This window comes from Bidens hawaiensis, unplaced genomic scaffold (assembly GCF_021521415.1).
Source record: "Bidens hawaiensis isolate Kalapana, Puna unplaced genomic scaffold, B.hawaiensis_p1.1 tig00034580_1, whole genome shotgun sequence".
Taxonomy (NCBI): Eukaryota; Viridiplantae; Streptophyta; class Magnoliopsida; order Asterales; family Asteraceae; genus Bidens; species Bidens hawaiensis.
In genome coordinates, this window is record NW_027505326.1 from 70,958 (window position 1) to 94,246 (window position 23,289).

Here is a 23,289-nt window from a genome sequence, read left to right on the forward strand (position 1 = left end):
CCAAATGTTTTGCATATGTGAAGCTCGTGTCTCGACTTTTATGGCCTAAACGTCTCAAATTGTTTCGCGTTGACCTGTTTGACCCGTTTAACATATTTTTTTATTACTTTCATAATTTTACTAATATTATCCAACAGAAATAAAACACAACTAGATAGACACCATATGAAAAGAATGTGAGATGATACACAAAAATGGAAGCATAGATTAAAAGAGAAGAGGGATCATATGCTTTTGTGTCTAGAATAATATTATACTTGCACAACAAACAACTACAATAACTACCACTATTTCTACTGGTCCTCATCTTCATCTTCATCTTCATCTTCATCTTCAACTTCAACCAGCCTCCCACAAACCCATCGTTTTCCTTTGCCGCCTTTTCCCTGTTTCTCACCATCACTCCGTAACGACAATGATGGTGAAGATGATGACGGTGGCGGTGGTGGTGATGGCGATGATAATGATGGTGGTGATGATAATAACGGTGGTGATGGTGATGGTGATGGTGCTATTGACGATGATAAATCAGCATGCACTGATCCATTAACATTCGCCTGCAGGCCTGCCTCACCAAGCTTTGCAATATCTACAGATGGATACCCGTTCACTCGTTCTCCTCGCTCTATTTCCTTCACACCTTCAACTATCTCTTCGTCAGAACCAGCCCCTAAAGCTCCACTATTACCCGTCTCTATAGACTTAATATAACTCATAGCTTCAGCAATCAACTTCCTGGTTTCAATCAAAGACACTTCAGCCACAGGACTCGTTGCAGCAGCAGCCTCTAACGCCTCTGCAGCTCTCTGCGCTTCACCGATCAAAATGCTGAAAAAACATATTCTTCAACATGACTACACAATTTTAACCGAAACTAAAAAAGTGTGATTTAAAAGGTAAACTCACTTGGCTCTTAAGATAGCTTCGCTTATTTTGGGATCTGAAGCTGCTCTTTGTGCTCTAATACTCTTTATCATCTCTAACTTGTATCTCGCCTGTGGATCTTTAAATCTCGCCTGTGGCACCTTTACGGGTTTGACTTTAGGTGGTTGACTTCTAACCTTGACATTATTATACAACTCGTCCCTCTTCTTCACTGGTCTGACCCTTTTAACTTCCTTCTTTTTCGTCCCCCATTCAGGATCTCTAGGCTCAGAAAGATTCTTGCCACGTTGTTTAGCTATGCCGCTGTAAACCCGATCGCGATAAGCCTACAACATAAAGATAGAAACTTTAATCATAAATTATGAATCAAAATGAAACCGGTTGAGTAACAGAAACTTACAGGGTTGGCCCATTTGGCGGCAATGGCTTCTGAGATTTTCCTTCTTTGTTCAAGGGTTTTGGGTGCTCTTCCACCTGGGCCAGGCCCACGTTTTTTCTTTCTTGATTCAATGCCTTCTCTAAACTCTTTACCGAGTTGTTGGTCAATAATCTCATATGAGTCCCATGTAATTCTTCCTCACCAGAAAGGCCCTTTCTAGAAGCTTCTGCGATTAGGTCAAGCCACTCACGGTGGCACCGAGCTATCATCCTCCGGGTGAACCGCTTCCTGTCCCATGTGAGCTTGACTGCAGCTGCAATCTTTAATCTTGTCTCACGACAGCACAATGTTTCATATGTTTTAAAGAATCAAGATATAAATCTATAACTGTCAGCGTCCACATAAAAGTGAAAAGGTTAAAGAAATTGTTTTGAAAATAATAAGGAAAAAGGACATACGTTTGATTATGTATTCCCTTTAGCAGTTTCATCTTGACCTGCACATACAGATGTTGTAAATTAGTGGTGACAACCATTGACCCATTCTTTAATAACGGGTTGATTTGGGTTACAAAATATATTTGTAAACAGGTTCATTTTGTAACTCAAATTAGGCCTGTAAACAAACCAAACGAAAACAAACGGCTCATGTTTGATTGTTTAACTTTAATCGAACAAACTATCGAACATGAACAACTAAACAAACAGAGTTTTCTTGTTTGTGTGTCTGTGTTTATGTTTGTATGTTAACAGCATAAATGAACATAACTGCACATATATGGAGCATAAGCAAACATAAGGAGCGAACAGCAAATAAAAGTAAACGTGAAAATCAACATGATGAGCCTAAAAGTATTAATAAAACTAGACAAAATTGAAATGGACCTAAAAAGTTTTAATGAATATATGCACGAAAAAAGAAAAAAAAACCATAAAGTAACAAACATAAATAAACGAACATAAATAAATGAACATAAATGAACGTACAGGAACAAATGTTAACAAACGAACATGAACAAACTCATAAAAACAAAAGTAAACGGGACATAAATAAACAAACGAGACATGTGTTCATGCTCATTCCTTTACCTAAATGAATGAATGTTGAAAAACCAGCATAAAGAAAATGAACATAAATGAATGAACGAGACATGTGTTCATGTTCATATGTTTACCTAAACGAACAAAAAATGGTGTTCATGTTCGCTCATTTATTAAATATATGAGCATAAATGAACCTCCCGCCGACCGAACAGTTTACATAGCATTTGGTTCATCTAAAAAAGGGGTCGTTTTAGGTCTACTTAAATTATACAATGGGTCAATTTGGATATCAAATTCTACAATGGGTCAAAACAGGCACCAATGTAAACAGGCTCACACATATATGGGATTCAAACTGCAAACTACAAGCTTAAAGGTTATCTCTTCATTCAGATCAAACACAAATCAGATTAAACAACTACCTGTGGAGAACGCATAGCAAGCCTGGTCCTCTCACGTATCTTCTGCCGAGTTTCTGCAAATTAGTTCATGTTAGAAATCAAGTCCCAATCAACAATCAAACCAAATAAGTACAACACACGATGAATTTGATTGTATAGCTAAACTATAACTCTAAAATAGTTTAGAAACTCATAACCATACTCACAGCTTTGATTATGTTACATAGACCATGACTCGGTACAATTAAAGAAGAACTTGAACTCTAGACTACAAATTACCAATAAAACCCACATGTTTATATATTAATTAGTAAAAACCAATCTTAATTATTTATTAGCTATCATAAATTAAATACAGCTCATTTAATTCATCCCTAATTGATTTAATTAATTAACCCAATTCCATAACTCCAAACCTGCCCACTACCTATCCCTATATCGTCTTGTGCTCGAAAGGAAATTACTTCCAACACAAAAGTGAATATCAAAACCAGATTAACCTCCTACAATTGCGCCTTAAGTATGGCAATTCACTGGAATTGCGCCTTTACTAAAGTTAGCACCTAGGGGGCCCAAAGCGAGCGCTTTTGATTATTATGGTCTATACCTAATAACTAATAAATAAGTAACTATCTATTGCCCTGTATACTTTTTTCCGCTTCTAATCATGTAATTCATCCCTAATTGATTTAATTAATTAACCCAATTCCATAACTCGAAACCGGCCCACTACCTACCCCTATACCGCCTTGTGTTCGAAAGGAAATTATTTCCAACACGAAAGTAAATATCAAAACCAGATTAACCTCCTATAATTGCGTCTTAAGTAAGTCGCTGGAATTGCGCATGTACTAATATTAGCGCCTAGGCGCCCAAAGCAAGCACTTTTGATTACTATGGTCTATACTTGATAACTAATAAATAAGTAACTATCTATTGCCACGCATACTTTTTTCCGCTTCTAATATATAAATTTACAACTCGCAAAATTACAAAAAACTGATTTCAATTTGAAGCAATACACGCGTTTCCTATGCAGTCAATCTCGGTGGTATCTCGGGGGGTATATTGGTGGTATCTCGGTTATCGGTCCTCATTGAAATATCGGCCAAAATATCGGTCAAAATATCGGTACTGATAATATCGGCGATATTGACCGATATCACCGATATTCCCGATATCACCGTTTTAAGTTTTAATTTTCAACTTTTAGTGTTTAATGTTGGTGTTTCGAGTCTTAATCAGTTCCTACTTGCTACAATTGGTAGTGTTGCAAAAGGTTAATTTCTAACGGTAGGAGAATATACTGAATTGTTAGTGTTAAAGTGCTATATATATAAATTACGCATGATATTAAAATCACCGATATCCGATATTTTTCGGCATTAACTGCTTAGCACGTTTCTAACCTAGTTAAATCAATATATACCTGGACTGTGCTTCACCCCCTTATTCCAAGCTTCTTTGCCTTTATTCGCCTTCGATATCCTCTCCCGCCTCAACAACTCCTTCTCATCTTGAACCGGTGGTTTCTCATCACTGTCCGTAGCATTAGCAGCCGACTGCACTGACAAATTATTATTATTATTATTCTCCTTACCGGTTTCCTTACCAGTAGACACAGGTTCTAGTGTAGCTACCGCCCTCACTATTAACCGGCCACGGTTCATCTGAATGTTTGTAGGATTGTGAAAACTGTATCTGTATCTCCATCCGGTGGTCTTTGGATTTCTGGATAGAAATGGAACATGATGAATTCGATTGAATCCAACTGAATTGCCGGATAGAGTACCTAATAAAGGCATGAGGAGGTCATTCAGTTAATAATTGGATTCAGCGAGTGTAGAAGTACATCAAGGGTTAGGGTTTTGGTTACAGATGGAAGATGACAGGGGAAGAAGAAGATAGCAGCCACACATACACAGTGAAGCAGGAAGATAAAGATTTTTTTCTGGTTTTGTTTTACTTTATATATTTTTTTAATTAAATTTAATTTACCCCATTTTGTTTTTTTTTTAAGATTTGATTATTATTCTTCAAAGCCACCCTTCAGTCTAGGGCTGTTCAATCCGCTCGCGCTCGTCGCTCGCTCGCCGCTCGCTCGGATTTTGCTCGGAAAATGCTCGCTCGGTTTTTCGCTCGATTGTAAACGAGCCGCTCGGCTCGGTTCGATCTGTAAACGAACCAAGCACGAGCAAAGGCCTGCTCGGTTCGGTTCGGCTCGAATATTTTTAATTTATATATATATATATATATATATATATATATAAATACATATTTATATAGTATAACTTTCTTGTTATTTTTAAAAAAACGTTATTATTAATAAAGATTTTATTAATAAATATATATAAACATTTTTAAATAATATATATAAACATATATATTAAAAACCTAGACATCCAGACATCTAGTCCACCCCGATCCAGTCCGCCGCCCCTGCTGCTGTTACTCCAGACTCCGGCTGCTGTTACTCTTCCGCCACCATCACCATCCACTCAATCGCCGTCTGCACCACGACGGTTACGTTTCCGGACGGTAATAAGAAGAGCGTTACTCCGTTGAAGCTTGAATCGGAAGGAGCTGAGCAGGAAACGAATCCTGTTGTACTCTGGAAATTGAGGTGTTGGTTCCGAAAGAGTGTACAAGCAATTGAAAAGAAGGTGTTGGTTCCGAATGAGCGAGCCACCATGATGCTTGGAGTTTTAGATGTTTGTATGTTTTTTGAACGAAACAATTTTATATTTGTATTTGTTAAACTTGTTGTGTGTCTTTGAAATTTGAAAACGGTGGTGTTTAAGCTTGAAATAATTTTATTTAAATTACAGGTTGAAAATCGAGCAGAAAACGAGCAGAACCGAGCCGTTCGGTTTCAATTCGAGCCGAGTTCGAGCATCAATTTTCTGCTCGGTTTCTTAAATCCGAACCGAACCGAGCCGCTCGGTTTCAATTCGAGCCGAGTTCGAGCAGACGCTCGCTCGGTTCGGCTCGGTTCGTGAACAGCCGGCCTTCAGTTTTTTTTTGGGTGTGGATGGGTCGGTTTGGGGCAGTTTTGGATCAAACTCATAACCATAACCGATATGTCGGTTAATGGATAACCATAACCATAACCATAACTGATACGTTATGACGGTTTTTAGAGGTGTTTTTCGGGTTAGTTTTTTGGGTTTCGGGTTTTTCGGGTCTGGTTATTCGGGTTTCAATGTTCAAATTCTAGACCCGAAACCCAACCCGAATCTCTCATGGTTTTTTCAGGTTCGGGTTGTTCGTGTTCGGGTTTTTTCAGATTGGGTTAATCGGGTTTTGAGTATCTTAAAAAACAAACAAAGATTAAAAGAACTACAACACTAAAACAAAAGCTAACATGTTTTTATCACTCGTAACATAAATAACAAATAAGAAAACAAAAATAACATGGTATAGTAGACTAAAAAAGAGTAAATTTTTACAAAGTCTGGCCATAATAAACAATACAAATATAATCGTAATCGATATGTCATGATTAGAGTGTTCGATTATAGCTGCTTTTAGTTATAGATCGAAAACATTAGTAAACAAGAAATAGTATATTCATAATAGGTGGGATGACAACATTCGATTACGCATGTTATTATCTGGGTTTAAAACTAAAAGTTTATTCGGGTTGACCCGAAACTCAGAATTCAGACCCAAGAACCAACCCGAACTACTTCGCTTCGGGTTCGGGTTTGTCTTTTCTCGGGTTAGGTTAGTTCGAGTTCGTGTTAGGTTTCGAGTAAAAGTGGCAGCCCTAGCCGGTGTGCGAATCACGAACACCTAACTTTTAGGAACTACTAGCAAAATCAAACCTAATTTTGGGTAATTCAAAAGGATAAACTTCGTAATTTTTTCTTATATTTAATAAAATTTATTGTTTACAGTTATATTGAAATTTTAGTTTTTAGTGCATTTTGTTGCTTCCATATGAGAAAACCATGTATCCGATATGTGGTGCAAAAGAGATGGCAAGAGTTTGGGTTCGTTACTTCGGTTCTATCGAAAGGTTGGGATTAGAATCTGATAATGAGGGTATCCCTATCCACTTAAAAGGTGAGGTTTATAAAATGAAGCTTAGGAATAAAGAAGTAGCTAGCAGAAGCTGTTAAACAGGAAAGCTGGAAACTCTAGCTGCAATAAAATGAAGCTGTCAAAAGTTTGATGTCTGTCATAAAGTAAAAGTAACAACAAGACAAACAAAAGCTGGGCGAATGTTGCACGAAAATGGCATGCACCCAGTCTGCGCAAACTAAAAGAATAGCTTACTCCTTCCCTTTAAGAAACTTAAGTTTCCCCCAGAGAAGCTTCCGGCTGCCTATAAAAAGAACATTTCAGCCAAAGGTATATTTTTTCTCATTCACCCTATTTCTCTTTAACTCTCTCTTCATACTTACTCCTACAATCTCATTATCGTATCATATCACTGATTCCCACGTCGGAGGTTGATCGTAGGAGACCCCCTTCTACGGTGAGACTAATCGGTCATGTTTTCTTTGCTTCTTAGCAGGTAGAAAAGTTCTGTTAGGGATACAATATTTGACCGTTATACTCTTATTTTTAGCTATCCCATTGTAGCAACAGAATCCCACATAGTGGGGTTTATTTTTAGAAAATCTACGAGCACTGCTAAAAGAATATATTTAAGTATTTTTTTATATATTTTTTAAATATAAAAAAGATGGTGAGTTCCGCTTACATATATACTTTTTTTAACTATTAAAATATAACATTTTATTTAATTTGTTTTCCGTAATTTTATATACATCTTTTACCATATACTGTTATTAATTTTCATAAAAATAATAATAACCTCAAAAGCCTACTAATCTTGGTGGGCATATGAATTTTAGACTCCAGCTCGTTTAAATTCCTAATCTCTTCATACACCGAACTCAAGTAGCTAACGAACTATTTAACTCGTTAATTGCATCCCAACTTCTATACATGTCACCGTCACACTATCAATATCTATTAATTTTACATGATATTTTTAGCTTTGGTGGCCAATATGGGACCGTGTAATAACTAAACCGTGTACCCATTTCATATCATCAAATATAAATCATAGAAACAATAATAATATCAAGATATTATATGAACATATACATGCGTTACTAAAATCATACTTGACAAAAACTTATAGTTGATGTCACAACTTCAAAAAAATCCATTAGTTTCGTACAATTAAATGCACAAATCCGAACAATACCCGCTTTGCCATCAGGACCAACGTTGGTTCAGGCAACAACCCGTCCGCACCCTAACAAAAATTGGTCCGAACCAAAGACAAAAGATAACGTGACAGACATGGCACATATACACATCTATACTCTATAATAGCGTTGATGAAGACTTAAAGTCGTGTTTGATATAATACATCCCTTCATTAATACCTTGACAAAGCAAATTAGTTGAATCAAAATAAGAGATGATGATTGATCTCAATTATGAATCATACTATTTTAAGTCAATGTACTGTGTAGTTTGTATCAAAGAATGAGTCAAACAAAGAATAAGTACCAATTACACTTTAGTCTAAAGGATGGGAAAAATGACGAAAATGCCCATTTGATCGGTTAAAGTCGACAAAATGTTAATTTGACAAATCAGTTCTCGTAATGTCTACTTTAAAACTCGTTGACCCTGTCACTTTTTAATCATTACTCGACGGGATTTTTAATCGACAAGATATCGCCACTTGTCCAAAAAATCTCGCCAGAAGCGAAATAAATCTTGCCGGAAGCCAAAATAAATCTCGTCTGACGCTAAAATAAGTCTACTCGGAAGTAAAATAAATCTCGTCGGAAGCCAAAATAAATCTCATTGGAAGCCATAATAATCTCATCGGACACCTAAATAATCATGTTGACCTCGGCAATTTTTTTGAATAATAACTAGCGACCTGTAGGTTTTATGACGCGTGGCAAATCTGGTTGGTTAAAATACCATCGAGTAGTGATTACAAGGTGATCGGGTCGACGATGAGAATTGGTTGATAGAAATCTAAAATTAACATTTTGTCGACATTGACTAGTCAAAGGGACATTTCGGTCATTATCCCATAAAAAAGTCTAAACAAAGTGAATAACACGACTATGATTCACATCCATGTCTTCATCTTCCTTAAATCCACCACCTACTTCTCATTAATCATGTAGCTACCAAATCAATATGGGAAACAATAACTTTGACAACCAAGGTGTGATGGAATTAACCCGGAACATCTTTATAATGTCGATCATAGTGATATTCTTCATCGTACTCTTCTTCATATTGGTCTACTTCTTCTCCAAAACGTGTCCACAAGCAATCCAAGACACCAACAATCATGTCGTTGAACCACAAGGCCTCGACCATACATTCTTGGAAACCATAGGGGTCATACCGTTCGACCCTAAAAGGTTCAAAGACGGGTTACAATGTGCGGTTTGTTTATGTGAGGTGACGGAAGGAGAGAAAACTCGAGTATTGCCCGATTGTGAACATGTGTTTCACAAGGAATGCATTGATATGTGGTTTCATTCGCACTCGACTTGTCCTATATGTAGGAACCCCGTTGGTGAACCGTTGGAAATATTAGTGGAAGTACAAGATTCGCATACTATGTTGGTGGAGAGAGATGAAGCTGACAGTCGTAGAAAGGGTTCGACGTCTGAACTAGCTTCATCGTCGTCGTTGTCGTTGATAGCAAATGAAATTGTTAATGAGAATACTGAGAGGTAATCCAAAGTTTAATCCCTTGTTTTTTTTAGTTATCATTAATTACTTCAAAGTTCTATTTATGTTTATCACTTTACAATCATTTTAACTTCTTTAATATTTCAATTAACTTTGTAATAAGCAAGGTAATGATTACATCGAAACAGAAGACAAGCGGGTAACAAGCAACGCCGCTACCTATCTTTGAATTGCAAAATTTAATCTTTTAAAACCACATTCACTTAAATATAGTTTGTTAGAATACTTGGTTGTTAATAAGAGTAAATTTTGACGAAGATTCTTATTTTACTTAGGCAGTCATGCTTTACACATTTGCCCTTTTTTCACCAACAAACATAGCCTAGGTAACTTTTTTTATAAGATGAGTATTATTCTATACCATTAAATTGTAAAGAGTTAACCGTATCGTTGATCCTTATGGTTTGTAGATATTGCACGTTTGATTCTCAAACTTAACTAATTATAAATATGATAAACTTATTACTAAGGTGATTCAGATGTATGAATTTTGTAATTACGGTGGTCTTTACATGCTAACGCCGTTAGATTTTTCAGTTATGTTTGTGTAAAATGACCAAACTACCCTTAATAATAATAATAAGGGTAGTTTGGTTATTTTACGGTGATTCAACACCCGTCTAGAAAGAATGGGGGATCTTACCAGAATTCCAATCACATATTACCGACGGATTGTTGAATGAGACGATGTTTTCCACTAACCTTACAAACTTTTGAAATGAGACGTCATTCAAAAAAAATGTTTTAAATATTATTTTAGGACTTCTGTCTGTAATTCGTAGATAATTACAAACGGGAACACTGTTACACTCGTTTGATTAGTGGTGTTTAAACTTGTAATCTTTTGATAAATCGATCTCAAGTAGCACATGGACAATAAAACTCGTTAATTACAACCGGACTTGTATTTGTATGTCACCTTCACACTATTTAATTTTAAGTAATACTTAGGACCATGCAATATTTAAACAGGGTACCCGTTTCATATCATCTAATAGGAATCACAAAAACAATCTAATAATATCAAGATATTATAAGAACATATACATGCATTAATGAAATTATTATTATTATACATGACAACAACTTTTAGTTGATTTCTAAAACAAAAACTTAATTACTCTTATCATCAATTTACTGGTGAGAGTTAGGGGTTTAAACCTCACTATCACCAATTTATATGGGAGATATGAGGGATGATCCTGGCTTGCCAAGGTTCGAGTCCTGGTCTCACACGGTTTTACCGGCTCCTCGCTGTCGTGCCGTTTGGCGGACGTGGGGGTCTGGTTTTATCCAGGGAATCCCTCAATAGGTGGACCGCTAGGGGCTCCGTCCGTCCGGACTCGTGGCCGGCTTGGGCTACCTTTAGCCATTGGAGGCCGCGTAAGGAGTACCCGGTGTTACTTAGTTGGTCGTTCACTCGTTCCAAAAAAAAATACTCTTATCATTCTGATTAAAATGATATTGGTTCTGATAACAACCCGCCCGCACCCAAACAAAAGTTAGTCCGAACCAAAGACAAAGCATAATGCGTGACATTCGTGACACACAATGGCGGAGCTACAGACCGGGTTCGCCCGAACCCATTCTATTTTCAATTTTATTTAGAGCGTATAGTAGTGTATTAACTAATGAACCTATTCATTTTTGGTGACCGAACCCATTAATTAAGAAACGAAAAGGCGAAGAAAGCATATTGGAATTTTTTTTCCGGTGAACGAAAGGAAAATCAATGGAGGAATTGCTAGCTGCGTCTATTTACTGAAGAAGAAACAAAATAGGTAATTTAATATTTTAGGTCAAGTAGGCTTTAAAGGTACTCAATACCTATATTCACTATGCATCATTAATGTAGAAAATGTTTTTTAATTTTGTTTTATTTTACTTTGAGATATAATAGTAGGTTAACTTTCAAGGATTTTATTTTTCATATATTGATTTAGTAGTTTTTATTATATTTTTATTTAAGTGTTACTATATTTAATTAGAATATTTACTAGATCATGCGATTTTCGGAACAGTTTTTTCTATTCTTTTTCACAAATAATTGTGTAATACCTTTTACTTTTCATAATTAGATTTGTTAAACTTATTTAACCTTTTCTAAAGTTTTTTTTTATCATTTTAATAAGATACATAATTGAAGAGTATTTTTTATTATTTACGGACATATTATTGGAAAATTACTTTGCTAAAAATAAACAAACCAAGTTATTGATAAAATACCTCGGTTATGGTTATTAGCTAACACTTGTTTTTGTGTTTCTAGAGTTTTAGCTAATAAAAGGATATATATGGTTTCACTAGCAAATGTATGTTATGTGACCTGACTCAATACAACCCGAAAACTTTAATGCTGGATAGTAATAAATCAATTTTGTAAATCACGGCGCACCCACAAGAAATTTTTTCTGGCTCCGTCATCGATGACACGTATAATTCAATATGTGCAATATACGCGTATTTGTTATATTGCTAATTGCTATGTACATTCCTTCACTACTACTTGACAAAACCATTATATGAGAGATGGAGGATTGTTCTCAATCCTAAAATTTAGCATAAATCCATACAATTTGGACCAATGAATGGGTCAAACAAAGTATACCATGGAAACTTCAAACTACAAGTCCAAAAAAAAAAGAATGTAACACGGTTAGCATTTCTTCCTTAAATCCTGCAGTAGCTTCACAACAATCTTCTACCAAATTATCAAATATGGTTTTACTATGGATCATCTCGATATTCATCGTCATAATGTTCCTCATACTGCTGTACTTCGTCTCTAGACACTGTCGGCCATATGCGCGCCAAGAATCCAACGACCATGTCAATGAGCAACGAGGCATGGACCGTACATTCTTGCAAACCATAAGGGTGGTAAGGTTCGACCCTGAAAGGTTTCAAGACGGGCTACAATGTGCGGTTTGTTTGTGTGAGGTGAAGGAAGGAGAGAAAACTCGAGTGTTGCCCGAATGTGAGCATGGGTTTCACATGGAATGTGTTGATATGTGGTTTTATTCGCACTCGACTTGTCCCGTGTGTAGGAACCCCATGATTGATCAGTTGGAAGGAGATGAAGGTGATAATGTTCATCATAAGGGCTCAACTTCTGAACTAGATGCCTAGTTGAAAGTTTAATCCCTTGAGTTAAGGCATTAAATAGCTCCAAATTGTTAATTTATCTTTTTATTATCATGTTATCTCAAAATTGAAAGATAGTTTAATGGAATACCAATTAGTTGCTAATAGCTGTCAGAGTGTCATTTTTAGGGGTGCAAACAAGCCGAGCCGAGCCCGAGCTCTACTAGGCTTGAGCTCGGCTCGTTTAACTTACCCAGAGCTCGAGCTCGGGCTCGTTTACTATTTATCAATTATTTTTTATATAATAATTATATATATTATAATTTTATGTATAAAATAATATATATTATTTAGTTATTTTTATTTATTTTTTCATAACATTATATATAATTACTCATTATTATATATGTATTTAATATATATATATATATATATAAATGACAGGCTCATTTAGGCTCGCGAGCTGGTTCGATCTTGATAAGTGAAGTTCGGGCTTGGGCTCGTTTATTAAACGAGCTTATTTTTAAGCTCGAACTCGAGCTCGGTTTGGGCTCGATTAAGCTTGGGTCAATCGAGCTTTTTAACGAGCCGATCTCGAGTAGCTCGGCTCGTTTGCACCCCTAGTGATGTTAACTCTAAGGATATATTCATGTGTTTACCGGTTAGCGGTAACATCTATGTATATTTTATCAATTTATGTTAAAAGTGTGTTTTTCATAAAATGACTACTCTTCCATTAAGTTTAAAAACACAAAATTTACTATAATATAAATACCAAAGAACATGTAGGTCAAAGATATAAGGAGGATGAGTAAGTTGAGTCATTCCCTTGCAACTTATGAGGGTTCAAGCAATTTATGAGGGTTCAAGTTTCATTGTGAACAAAATTGTATATGTGAATTTTAGAGTAGATTTAGAATCGTGCAAGTTTGCTACTTAAAAAGAATCGAAAATATAAAAACTCAACTATCTAGCCCCCATCCCTTACATTACTTCTCCCTCACACGTCTCTGTATCACACCCTCCACCATATTTTTATTTTATTTTCTAGTTTCTCATAGCAGAGAGCTTAAAACACCCTTTTTTTCATGTCATCTCACTGCCACATAGACAGTAAAGTTTTTTCCTAGTAGTGGTAGAAGCCTTTGTAATTATTACATAATTATTATTGTTTTAACACTATCTTTTTTAATATAGAAATTAAAGTAATAAATAACATTAAAATAAAATTATTAAAACGAAAATACAAAGGAAACATAAATAAGATACGGGTTGAAAATATTTGGAGGGTTGGCTGTTTTGCGGGTTATAGAATGTGTTACTCGGATTGTTGTGATTCATTGAAACGCTTGCTAGATCAAAATATGATAAAAAGTAGTAAGAGAGTAAGATAATAGAATGCTTGGTAAATTATTGTGTAAAAAAACTTGTTTATTATAAGCTAGTGTATTACCTGGGATGTTGTGTCGGGGCAGGTTAGTAAAACCCGGGCAGTAGTAAACTCAAGCATTGTCAGTCCTTGTTTTGAGACAGTAAGTCGACACGAATTCGGTCGGTTTTGGTTACGTGCGTTATGGTATCAGAACTAAAGCCGAAAATAAGGAAAAAGGCAATATAAAAACTAAGGTGGGCTAACGAGGTGGCGCCGGTCACTAAAACACGGGCGTTGGTAGAACCCGAGCATTTTCGATCCGGTCGGGTGTTGAGGTGGTGAGTCTAAGCAAATTTGGTCAGTATGTGTCACGTTTGTTACAGTACCGAAAGTAAAACAAAAGGATAAAAAACAAAAACAAAATTGGAATTCAGTAGGTTTTTATTACGGCACCAAAACTAAAACAAAATCAGGCGATCGAATTCCGTCGGTTTTACTTAACAACACATCCATCGGGCCCACATCAAAATTAATGTTGAAAGACAATCTTTCTCACATAAAAAAACATAAATAACTAAAACAAAAATGTTTGCACCATTAGAGAAACTTAAAAAAAACGGAGAGACCAATGTTTGCACCATCAGAGATTCGAACTTGGTCTCAAATGGACCAAACATTTAACCTTATCAAGACAACCATTCAGCCAACATCAAGCGAAGATTCTTATTTTACTTAGGCAGTCATGCTTTACACATTTGCCCTTTTTTCACCAACAAACATAGCCTAGGTAACTTTTTTTATAAGATGAGTATTATTCTATACCATTAAATTGTAAAGAGTTAACCGTATCGTTGATCCTTATGGTTTGTAGATATTGCACGTTTGATTCTCAAACTTAACTAATTATAAATATGATAAACTTATTACTAAGGTGATTCAGATGTATGAATTTTGTAATTACGGTGGTCCTTACATGCTAACGCCGTTAGATTTTTCAGTTATGTTTGTGTAAAATGACCAAACTACCCTTAATAATAATAAGGGTAGTTTGGTTATTTTACGGTGATTCAACACCCGTCTAGAAAGAATGGGGGATCTTACCAGAATTCCAATCACATATTACCGACGGATTGTTGAATGAGACGATGTTTTCCACTAACCTTACAAACTTTTGAAATGAGACGTCGTTCAAAAAAAATGTTTTAAATATTATTTTGGGACTTCTGTCTGTAATTCGTAGATAATTACAAACGGGAACACTGTTACACTCGTTTGATTAGTGGTGTTTAAACTTGTAATCTTTTAATAAATCGATCTCAAGTAGCACATGGACAATAAAACTCGTTAATTACAACCGGACTTGTATTTGTATGACACCTTCACACTATTTAATTTTAAGTAATACTTAGGACCATGCAATATTTAAACAGGGTACCCGTTTCATATCATCTAATAGGAATCACAAAAACAATCTAATAATATCAAGATATTATAAGAACATATACATGCATTAATGAAATTATTATTATTATACATGACAACAACTTTTAGTTGATTTCTAAAACAAAAACTTAATTACTCTTATCATCAATTTACTGGTGAGAGTTAGGGGTTTAAACCTCACTATCACCAATTTATATGGGAGATATGAGGGATGACCCTAGCTTGCCAAGGTTCGAGTCCTGGTCTCACACGGTTTTACCGGCTCCTCGCTGTCGTGCCGTTTGGCGGACGTGGGGGTCTGGTTTTATCCAGGGAATCCCTCAATAGGTGGACCGCTAGGGGCTCCGTCCGTCCGGACTCGTGGCCAGCTTGGGCTACCTTTAGCCATTGGAGGCCGCGTAAGGAGTACCCGGTGTTACTTAGTTGGTCGTTCACTCGTTCCAAAAAAAAATACTCTTATCATTCTGATTAAAATGATATTGGTTCTGATAACAACCCGCCCGCACCCAAACAAAAGTTAGTCCGAACCAAAGACAAAGCATAATGCGTGACATTCGTGACACACAATGGCGGAGCTACAGACCGGGTTCGCCCGAACCCATTCTATTTTCAATTTTATTTAGAGCGTATAGTAGTGTATTAACTAATGAACCTATTCATTTTTGGTGACCGAACCCATTAATTAAGAAACGAAAAGGCGAAGAAAGCATATCGGAATTTTTTTTCCGGTGAACGAAAGGAAAATCAATGGAGGAATTGCTAGCTGCGTCTATTTAATGAAGAAGAAACAAAATAGGTAATTTAATATTTTAGGTCAAGTAGGCTTTAAAGGTACTCAATACCTATATTCACTATGCATCATTAATGTAGAAACTGTTTTTTAATTTTGTTTTATTTTACTTTGAGATATAATAGTAGGTTAACTTTCAAGGATTTTATTTTTCATAAATTGATTTAGTAGTTTTTATTATATTTTTATTTAAGTGTTACTATATTTAATTAGAATATTTATTAGATCATGCGATTTTCGGAACAGTTTTTTCTATTCTTTTTCACAAATAATTGTGTAATACCTTTTACTTTTCATAATTAGATTTGTTAAACTTATTTAACCTTTTCTAAAGTTTTTTTTTATCATTTTAACAAGATACATAATTGAAGAGTATTTTTTATTATTTACGGACATATTATTGGAAAATTACTTTGCTAAAAATAAACAAACCAAGTTATTGATAAAATGCCTCGGTTATGGTTATTAGCTAACACTTGTTTTTGTGTTTCTAGAGTTTTAGCTAATAAAAGGATATATATGGTTTCACTAGCAAATGTATGTTATGTGACCTGACTCAATACAACCCGAAAACTTTAATGCTGGATAGTAATAAATCAATTTTGTAAATCACGGCGCACACACAAGAAATTTTTTCTGGCTCCGTCATCGATGACACGTATAATTCAATATGTGCAATATACGCGTATTTGTTATATTGCTAATTGCTATGTACATTCCTTCACTACTACTTGACAAAACCATTATATGAGAGATGGAGGATTGTTCTCAATCCTAAAATTTAGCATAAATCCATACAATTTGGACCAATGAATGGGTCAAACAAAGTATACCATGGAAACTTCAAACTACAAGTCCAAAAAAAAAGAATGTAACACGGTTAGCATTTCTTCCTTAAATCCTGCACTAGCTTCACAACAATCTTCTACCAAATTATCAAATATGGTTTTACTATGGATCATCTGGATATTCATCGTCATAATGTTCCTCATATTGCTGTACTTCGTCTCTAGACACTGTCGGCCATATGCGCGCCAAGAATCCAACGACCATGTCAATGAGCAACGAGGCATGGACCGTACATTCTTGCAAACCATAAGGGTGGTAAGGTTCGACCCTGAAAGGTTTCAAGACGGGCTACAATGTGCGGTTTGTTTGTGTGAGGTGAAGGAAGGAGAGAAAACTCGAGTGTTGCCCGAATGTGAGCATGGGTTTCACATGGAATGTGTTGATATGTGGTTTTATTCGCACTCGACTTGTCCCGTGTGTAGGAACCCCATGGTTGATCAGTTGGAAGAAGATGAAGGTGATAATGTTCATCATAAGGGCTCAACTTCTGAACTAGATGCCTAGTTGAAAGTTTAATCCCTTGAGTTAAGGCATTAAATAGCTCCAAATTGTTAATTTATCTTTTTATTATCATGTTATCTCAAAATAGAAAGATAGTTTAATGGAATACCAATTAGTTGCTAATAGCTGTCAGAGTGTCATTTTTAGGGGTGCAAACAAGCTGAGCCGAGCCCGAGCTCTACTAGGCTTGAGCTCGGCTCGTTTAACTTACTCAGAGCTCGAGCTCGGGCTCGTTTACTATTTATCAATTATTTTTTATATAATAATTATATATATATTATAATTTTATGTATAAAATAATATATATTATTTAGTTATTTTTATTTATTTTTTCATAACATTATATATAATTACTCATTATTATATATGTATTTAATATATATATATATATAAATGACAGGCTCATTTAGGCTCGCGAGCTGGTTCGATCTTGATAAGTGAAGTTCGGGCTTGGGCTCGTTTATTAAACGAGCTTATTTTTAAGCTCGAACTCGAGCTCGGTTTGGGCTCGATTAAGCTTGGGTCAATCGAGCTTTTTAACGAGCCGATCTCGAGTAGCTCGGCTCGTTTGCACCCCTAGTGATGTTAACTCTAAGGATATATTCATGTGTTTACCGGTTAGCGGTAACATCTATGTATATTTTATCAATTTATGTTAAAAGTGTGTTTTTCATAAAATGACTACTCTTCCATTAAGTTTAAAAACACAAAATTTACTATAATATAAATACCAAAGAACATGTAGGTCAAAGATATAAGGAGGATGAGTAAGTTGAGTCATTCCCTTGCAACTTATGAGGGTTCAAGCAATTTATGAGGGTTCAAGTTTCATTGTGAACAAAATTGAATATGTGAATTTTAGAGTAGATTTAGAATCGTGCAAGTTTGCTACTTAAAAAGAATCGAAAATATAAAAACTCAACTATCTAGCCCCCATCCCTTACATTACTTCTCCCTCACACGTCTCTGTATCACACCCTCCACCATATTTTTATTTTATTTTCTAGTTTCTCATAGCAGAGAGCTTAAAACACCCTTTTTTTCATGTCATCTCACTGCCACATAGACAGTAAAGTTTTTTCCTAGTAGTGGTAGAAGCCTTTGTAATTATTACATAATTATTATTGTTTTAACACTATCTTTTTTAATATAGAAATTAAAGTAATAAATAACATTAAAATAAAATTATTAAAACGAAAATACAAAGGAAACATAAATAAGATACGGGTTGAAAATATTTGGAGGGTTGGCTGTTTTGCGGGTTATAGAATGTGTTACTCGGATTGTTGTGATTCATTGAAACGCTTGCTAGATCAAAATATGATAAAAAGTAGTAAGAGAGTAAGATAATAGAATGCTTGGTAAATTATTGTGTAAAAAAACTTGTTTATTATAAGCTAGTGTATTACCTGGGATGTTGTGTCGGGGCAGGTTAGTAAAACCCGGGCAGTAGTAAACTCAAGCATTGTCAGTCCTTGTTTTGAGACAGTAAGTCGACACGAATTCGGTCGGTTTTGGTTACGTGCGTTATGGTATCAGAACTAAAGCCGAAAATAAGGAAAAAGGCAATATAAAAACTAAGGTGGGCTAACGAGGTGGCGCCGGTCACTAAAACACGGGCGTTGGTAGAACCCGAGCATTTTCGATCCGGTCGGGTGTTGAGGTGGTGAGTCTAAGCAAATTTGGTCAGTATGTGTCACGTTTGTTACAGTACCGAAAGTAAAACAAAAGGATAAAAAACAAAAACAAAATTGGAATTCAGTAGGTTTTTATTACGGCACCAAAACTAAAACAAAATCAGGCGATCGAATTCCGTCGGTTTTACTTAACAACACATCCATCGGGCCCACATCAAAATTAATGTTGAAAGACAATCTTTCTCACATAAAAAAACATAAATAACTAAAACAAAAATGTTTGCACCATTAGAGAAACTTAAAAAAAACGGAGAGACCAATGTTTGCACCATCAGAGATTCGAACTTGGTCTCAAATGGACCAAACATTTAACCTTATCAAGACAACCATTCAGCCAACATCAAACGAGACAAAGCCATTACTATATATACAAAACAGAAATAACACACTTTGTGGCACTAAAGTTTTCAATTATACTAATTAGATAATTAAAAAAAATAAAGTAAATTGTTATAAGTCAAATAAAAATAAAAAAACAAACTTGAATTTTTATGATTGGTTATTGGGAGAGTGGGCAACGCCCTACTACGCATGTCCTTACAGTCGATCAATCCATTGGTTACGTACCAAAATGTGATCATTAGATCCCTCTTAATTTTGTAGGCAATTGCCAACGGCTTAAGAATACTATCGGTTTTTACCAATGGTTTAGCGGGAGGTATTTGTTTTACTTTGCTCTAAATTAAGGGGGTGTTTGGGATTGCTTATTTTCATCAACTTATTAACTTTTTGAAAAGTAATAAGGTGTTTGAGATTGCTTATATTGTGAGAGGAAAAGTTTCATAAGCTATACTTTTATAACTTATTAACTTAATAAAAAGTTATAAGGAATCTAACATCCCCTAACAACCAACTAGTCTCGCCTTGTCATGTGTTATTTGATTATAAAAACATTTTATGATAATCATTTTATTGTAGTTAACTAATAGTTGCCCTATTTAATTGATTAGCTATAATTTATCAAAACCTTATAGATATCTAACATGTACTTTTACTAAGCAAACAAGTATACCTAAAACCTACGGATTTGCCCAATACCAGGCATATGATTACGTGATTGAAACCCAACAAGATTTAAACCGGGTATAGGACAGACAAGATTTAAATATTAGGAATGGGCTTGGAATTACCTAAACTCGTCCAAACCTGACCCATTATCATCCCACTATAAGAGCATCTACAACAAGCCACACCCCAAGGTCTGGGTGATGTGGCAAGGAAGCACACGTGATGTGGAAATAATCCACCGTTGTGGTGCCAAGTCCATGAACTAAAGTCCATGGCTGCAAACTTGCACAGTGGGTCCCTCCCCTCTTATATATACACACATACTATATATGCATATACATACATATTTAATATTTTTTTAATAAGGTTTGTGAAGGTTTCTTGTTGTGAAAGAAAGTTAGGGTTTTTAAGAAAAGTTTGGAATCTGATGTGGCGATAATGTGTCGGTTTGTATAAGTTTATTGTTGTGAATGTTCTAACGGTGACATACAAGTCTAGTTGTAATAGGGTATACGAACTTAGCATCAACCATGCAATTTGGACCAACGAATGGGTCAAACAAAGTATACCACTCAAACTACAAAAAGTCTACCCATGCCAAAAGAAAAAATGTAACAAAGTGAAGACCAAACACGACTATATATGATTCAAGTCCACCAGCCAGCTTTAAGTAATCTTCTAGTTCTACCAAATCAAGTATGGCTCAACTGTTGTTCATCTCGATATTCATCATAATAATCTTCCTTTTGTTGGTCTATGTCGCTTCCAAACACTGTCGGCCACATGCGCGCCAAGACTCCAACAATGTTAGTGAGCAACGGGGACCGGACCATACATTCTTGAAAACCATTAAAGTCGAACGGTTCGATCCTGAAAGGTTTAAAGACGGGTTAGAATGCGCGGTTTGTTTGTGTGAGGTGAAGGAAGGGGAGAAAACTCGAGTGTTGCCGGAATGTGAGCATGGGTTTCACATGGAATGTATTGATATGTGGTTTAATTCGCACTCGACTTGTCCCGTGTGTAGAAACCCCATGGTTGATCAGAAAGGAGATGAAGCGAACAATTATCGACATAAGGGTTTGACTTCTGAACTAGCTTCATCGTCATCTTAAGAATACTGGATGGTAAAAATGGTGGAGCTACAGCTTGGCCACCGGGTTCGTCGATTGTCCGAATCCGGTCTTTTTCGCTTTTATATATAATCTATATATCAAATTAACGAGCGAACCCATTCTTTTTGGCAAAGCGAACCCAGTTAAAAAAGTGAAAGAACTAGAAAAAAAAGTGTAGTCGTTGTGTTTAGGAATTTGCTGGTGAGGTGAATAAGTGTGTTTAGGCTTTTGGGCCATTTCCCAGCCCAACATTATACTTTAAAGTTTTAACATTTCTTGTATATCCCCTTTGATTATTTAATTTATTCGGGTCAAGAAATTTAGGAAAATTGAAAACAAATGATCTCAATTTTTGTGTATTGGCCGATAATAATCATAACTTTAAAAATTACTACCAACGGTCCAACCTTTCATATATTTTTGTCTCAATGGTTTTCCGTTAAAAAACACTCAACGTCGTTAAGTTTTTTTCGAGTTTCAAGCCGATGTTTTAGAGCTTTTGAACGGAAGAATGATACGAGTCATTTTTATCTCAATGGTCCTCCATTAAAAAACACTTAACGTCGTTAAGTTTTTTCAAGCTTCAAACCGATGTTTTAGAGCTTTTGAACGGAAGAATGATACGAGTCGAGTGATATAATTTTATCTACGGCAATTCAAATGGAGCTTTTATGAGCACGTGCCGAGCCTGAGCCTCAGATGAAGCTCGTTTAATTATCGAGTCTGAGCTCGACCATTATATATGTTTAAGTTTGACATCTTTTAAATTTCTATGTATTATAAGTTAATAAGTTAGCACCTCAGAACCAAGCTTGAGTTGCGCTTTGGCTCGTTTAAGGTACTAAACGAGCTCGAGTTGTGCTAAGGTTCATTTAAGGCTTTTATCCAAATACATAAAAATAATAAAAGTTGTATATAAATTGGTTGATAAATAATAAACCAGAGCCGAAGTCGATTAATCAAGAGTATCAAGTCCACACAAGGTGTTGGACCACTAAAAATCAAATACTCATTATGATCTTTTTTTTAATCACGTTCTATACTGCTGTTGGCTTTTAATGACATGGTGGTTATGGTTAAGGTTTGGGATATTTTAAGTTTCAGATCGATAATCAAACACGAACTAAACAAATACCTTTTGTTTATATTAATCAGAAAATATTACACAAAAAACTGGTTACAACTCTCAAACCCTAACTTGGTTGCACCAACTTCTTAATCTATAATGTCTAACTATAACTCGGTTTATATAGACCAATCTAACTTGCTAGCTAAGACATTACCAAATATAATAAAACCCTTTAATTCTTGAGCTGTGATTTACACTTAGCCCAAACAACAATTGAGCCAACAATATTAAGGTCCTAAGTTCGAAATATGAGGGTTTTTCAACAGTGATGGCTTCCTTTTTGATAGTGTTCTTGGTTGAGTTAAAGCTTTGAACGTCAAAATCAGTATGAACGGTTGATTTCCCATCTTAAAAGGACTTATCCAGATATTGGTGGTGGTTACAATAGAGGTGTACAAACCAGCTTAAAACTCAAAACCGGTTTGGTCAACAAAAGTAAAAATCGGTTTATGATCGGTGTCGGTTCGGGTTGAAACCGGTTTCTTACAATGTTACGATCGGTTTTGGTTTGGGTTTTGATCGGTTTCGGTTCGGATTTTGACCGGTTTTTGCCCGGTTTTAGCCGGTTTCTGTTCGGTTAACTGGTTTGGAACCAGTTTTGGTGGAGAAAATTACAAACCGGTTCCGAACCTATGGTTTTCGGTTCCAAACTGGTTTTTACATAATCGGTTTCAAACCGGTTCAGTTTTCGAATCAGTTCGGTTAACCGGTTAATTTGCCCAGGTTACAATTGCGCTTAAAAAAAAGAAAAAACCATATTCCTTGAATAAAATTAAAAGATACTATAGAATGGCGCCTCCATTCTTCTACACCAGTCTAGAAGTATGCCCGGCTCATCCAGAA

At 35.6% G+C, this 23,289-nt stretch overlaps 2 protein-coding genes and 1 pseudogene across 2 annotated transcripts; 2 read left to right on the top strand and 1 right to left on the bottom strand.

Moving 5' to 3' along the window:
* Positions 1 to 193: 193 nt before the first annotated feature.
* LOC143612419 (uncharacterized) lies at positions 194 to 4,513 on the bottom strand. The gene is made up of 5 exons (XM_077086407.1): positions 4,138 to 4,513; positions 2,730 to 2,782; positions 1,360 to 1,596; positions 907 to 1,211; positions 194 to 828 (listed from the first exon to the last, which is right to left on the bottom strand). Exons 1-5 carry the CDS (start codon positions 4,511 to 4,513, stop codon positions 294 to 296), a joined length of 1,506 nt encoding a protein of 501 aa, XP_076942522.1. The 3' UTR covers positions 194 to 293.
* A 7,666-nt stretch (positions 4,514 to 12,179) lies between these two features.
* On the top strand, positions 12,180 to 12,590 carry LOC143612420 (RING-H2 finger protein ATL60 pseudogene; annotated as a pseudogene).
* Positions 12,591 to 16,984: 4,394 nt separating this feature from the next.
* On the top strand, positions 16,985 to 17,503 carry LOC143612421 (RING-H2 finger protein ATL2-like). The gene has a single exon (XM_077086408.1). The coding sequence runs from the start codon at positions 16,985 to 16,987 to the stop codon at positions 17,501 to 17,503; it is 519 nt and encodes a 172-aa protein (XP_076942523.1).
* Positions 17,504 to 23,289: the final 5,786 nt, after the last annotated feature.